The sequence below is a fragment of the Dipodomys ordii genome, unplaced genomic scaffold (assembly GCF_000151885.1).
Source record: "Dipodomys ordii isolate 6190 unplaced genomic scaffold, Dord_2.0 Scaffold11, whole genome shotgun sequence".
In the NCBI taxonomy this organism is placed as follows: Eukaryota; Metazoa; Chordata; class Mammalia; order Rodentia; family Heteromyidae; genus Dipodomys; species Dipodomys ordii.
Window position 1 is genome coordinate 1,345,404 of NW_012267227.1, and position 2,955 is coordinate 1,348,358.

General features: G+C 41.8%; 1 protein-coding gene across 4 annotated transcripts in view; it reads left to right on the plus strand.

The window, feature by feature from the left end:
* The window catches only part of Tipin (TIMELESS interacting protein), a 20,476-nt gene extending 17,819 nt beyond the window's left edge, over positions 1-2,657 (plus strand). For all 4 annotated transcript variants that reach the window (XM_013010045.1, XM_013010048.1, XM_013010046.1 and 1 more), the window contains one exon: positions 2,123-2,657. In XM_013010045.1, the coding sequence (XP_012865499.1) occupies positions 2,123-2,307 (185 nt within the window). In that variant the 3' untranslated portion in view covers positions 2,308-2,657. The remainder of the gene's footprint in view (positions 1-2,122) is intronic.
* Positions 2,658-2,955: the final 298 nt, after the last annotated feature.

Here is a 2,955-nt window from a genome sequence, read left to right on the forward strand (position 1 = left end):
TTTTTTTTTTTTGCCAATCTTGGGGCCTGAATTCAGGGCCTGGGCACTGTCCTGAGCTTCTTTTGCTCAAGGCTAGCACTCTACCACTTGAGCCACAGAACCACTTCCAGCCTTTTCTGTTTATGTGGTACTTAGGAATGGAACCCAGGGCTTCATGCATGCTAGTCAAGCAGTCTACCACTGAGCCACTTTCCCAGCCCCTGTAATTCACTTGTTTCTTTTGAAATAGAAAAAATAAAAAAGAATTGTGGGAAGTAAATATTTTAAAACAAGTTCCAGGGTTGAGAATATAGCCTAGAGGTAGAGTGCTTCCTAGCACTCAGTACCACATAACAGAAGAGACCGGAAGGCGTTCTGTGGCTCAAGTGCTAGGGTACTAGCCTTGAGCAAAAGAAGCTCAGGGACAGGCCCTGAGTTCAAGCCCTAGAACTGGCAAAAAATCAAATCAAATAAAAAGTTCCATACACTATAACAAAATTCTCAAATGAATGTTATGACATTATCATGACTTTTTCAGTTAAAATGAAAATGCGTTTGTGTGTATGTGTGTGTGTATGTACAGGCGCTGGTAATGGGGCTTGAACTCAGGGCGTAAGAAATATCCCAAAACCTTTTTACTCAAGGCTGGTACTCTACTACTTGAGTCAGGGATCCACTTGGGCTTAATTGGAGATGGGAGTCTGAGATTTGTCTGCCTAGGCTGACTTTGAACTGTGCTTCTCAGGTATCATCCTCCTGAGTAGCCAGGATATGTGTGTTAATCTGCTTCCAGCTCAAAATAAATTTAATATTTATCTTTACAAATGGATATTTTATTAGTACCATGTGAAAAATAACATGGAGATAGACTTAGCAGCTCATCTTTTATTTATAACCTGAAATTTGCCCAAATAAAAATAAGTACCTTGGAATCTTTACTCCCATTTCCTGTGAGGGGAGCAGGAAATGTCCCCATCCCCCTTTTATTTTTTCTAATTCTTTTTCGTTGTTGGTTTGTTCAAGACTGAGCCTTGAACTAGATGTCTTAACACTTTCATTCCTAGGCTGACATGTGACATGGAGCCCTGCCTCCAACTCTTCACTTCTGTTTCTGTTTTATTCTGGTATACCAAAATAAATCCTTGCTAAAACTTATAACCTTAATTTTTTTTTTTTTTTTTTTGTCCGGTTGTGGGGCCTGAACTCTGGGCCTGGGCGCTGTCCCTCAGCTCTTCAGCTCAAGGCTAGCGCTCTACCACTTGAGCCACAGCGCCACTTCCGGCTTTTTCTGCTATGTGGTGCTGAGGAATCGAACCCAGGGCCTCACATATGCAAGGCAAGCACTCTACCACTGAGCCACCTTCCCAGCCCCACCTTAAATATATCTTAAATTTTCATTACATCACTTGGACAGGCATGAGGCACCAGCACCCAGCTTACGAGCATTTTTTGGAACTTCTTTCTAGTAGTTTTGATTTTCAATGAGAAGTTTTATTTGGCTGTGATTCAAGAGACAGAGTTTAGTATCATTCAAGGCCCAATGCTTGCTGAGTGTGGCTCAATTGGTCTGAAGTAATGTAGTGTCTAGCTAGTGTAGGGACCTGAATTCAAATTTCTGTGCTGGTTCCCCTCCCCAAGAAAGACACTCTGTTTTTTTTTGGTGTGGGAATTGAACCCAGAGCTTCATACATGTTAACTAAACATTCTACTACTGAGCTACCCCCAACACAGGATCCTTTGCATTTTAAGTTGGCTTTTTTGGTGGTTGTTTTTTTTTTTTTTTTGATGGGTCATGGGGCCTGAACTCTGGGCTTTGGTGCTGTCCCTGCACTCTTCAGCTCAAGGCAAGTGCTCTACTGGTTGAGCCACAGTGCCACTTCCGGTTTTCCAGTGGGTTTATTGAAGATAGTCTATGGACTTTCCTGCCCGGGCTGCAATTCTCAGATCTCAGCCTCCTGAGTAGCTAGGATTACAGGCGTGAGCCACCGATGCCTGGCTTTTAAGTTGGCTTTATATGTGTAAAAAGATGAGTTTATTTAGAATTGTAATCATAATGAACCCACTGATGAAATTTAAACTGGATTTGTATTCTGAGTGTAGATCAGGTGCTTATGACTAATCATGTTGATTTCTCTTTTCTTAGACACGTTAATGGACACTCCCAAGGCACACGTGGTTGAAGAGGTTGAACCCTTTGAGGAGCAAGTGGAGGATCTGAGTAGCTCCATCAAAGATGCTGTGGACAGTCCCTGTGATGCTTCCTCCAGTACCTTCACTGACGCAGAGCAGCTGAAAGTAGAAGAAATACATGGGGACCATGGCTCTTAGGATGGACAGCGATAGCTTCATGCTTTATCCAGAATGTTCCTGTGTTAGGTAAACCTCCTCAGAGAATAATGCAGTCACGGTCCTGCAGGTTTGGGGGTGCTGTGCTTTGTCTGCTTTGTGCAGTAAAATTTACAAGCTCCTATTTAAATTTTTGTATTTATTTATCCTTAATGCTGCTGCTTATTAGCGTTAGTCTGTTACCTTTAATGTTTTAGACAACTATGATCTCATAAAATAGTTAATAGCTAATAAGCAAGGTTCCTCTAGTGTCCAGTCAGTCCTTGTTTTCACTCCATCGAGCACTGTTTTTAGATGTAAATGTGTAGCTATACTACTGTGTTTGTATAAAGTAAAAACTCAGTGTTATAAACTGTCTTTAGAGGCTTTATGAAAGTTGCTCATCACATCTTACATCTGCACGTTACATTTTTGGTAAGCTGTTTGAGGTTTTTGCCTGTGTTTTGAAGTCACTTTATTATATGAAAGGCCAGGTGTTACTGGCTGTCGTAGGCGAGGGGAGCTCAGAGACTCCTTCGCATCTTTACAAGTGGAACACCCACAGAGGGCTCATAAAGACCTTTCAATTGAGGCATAGGTTCCAGGGATGGGAAGAAAGTGGATAAGGACACAGAATAAAGATTTAAGAAA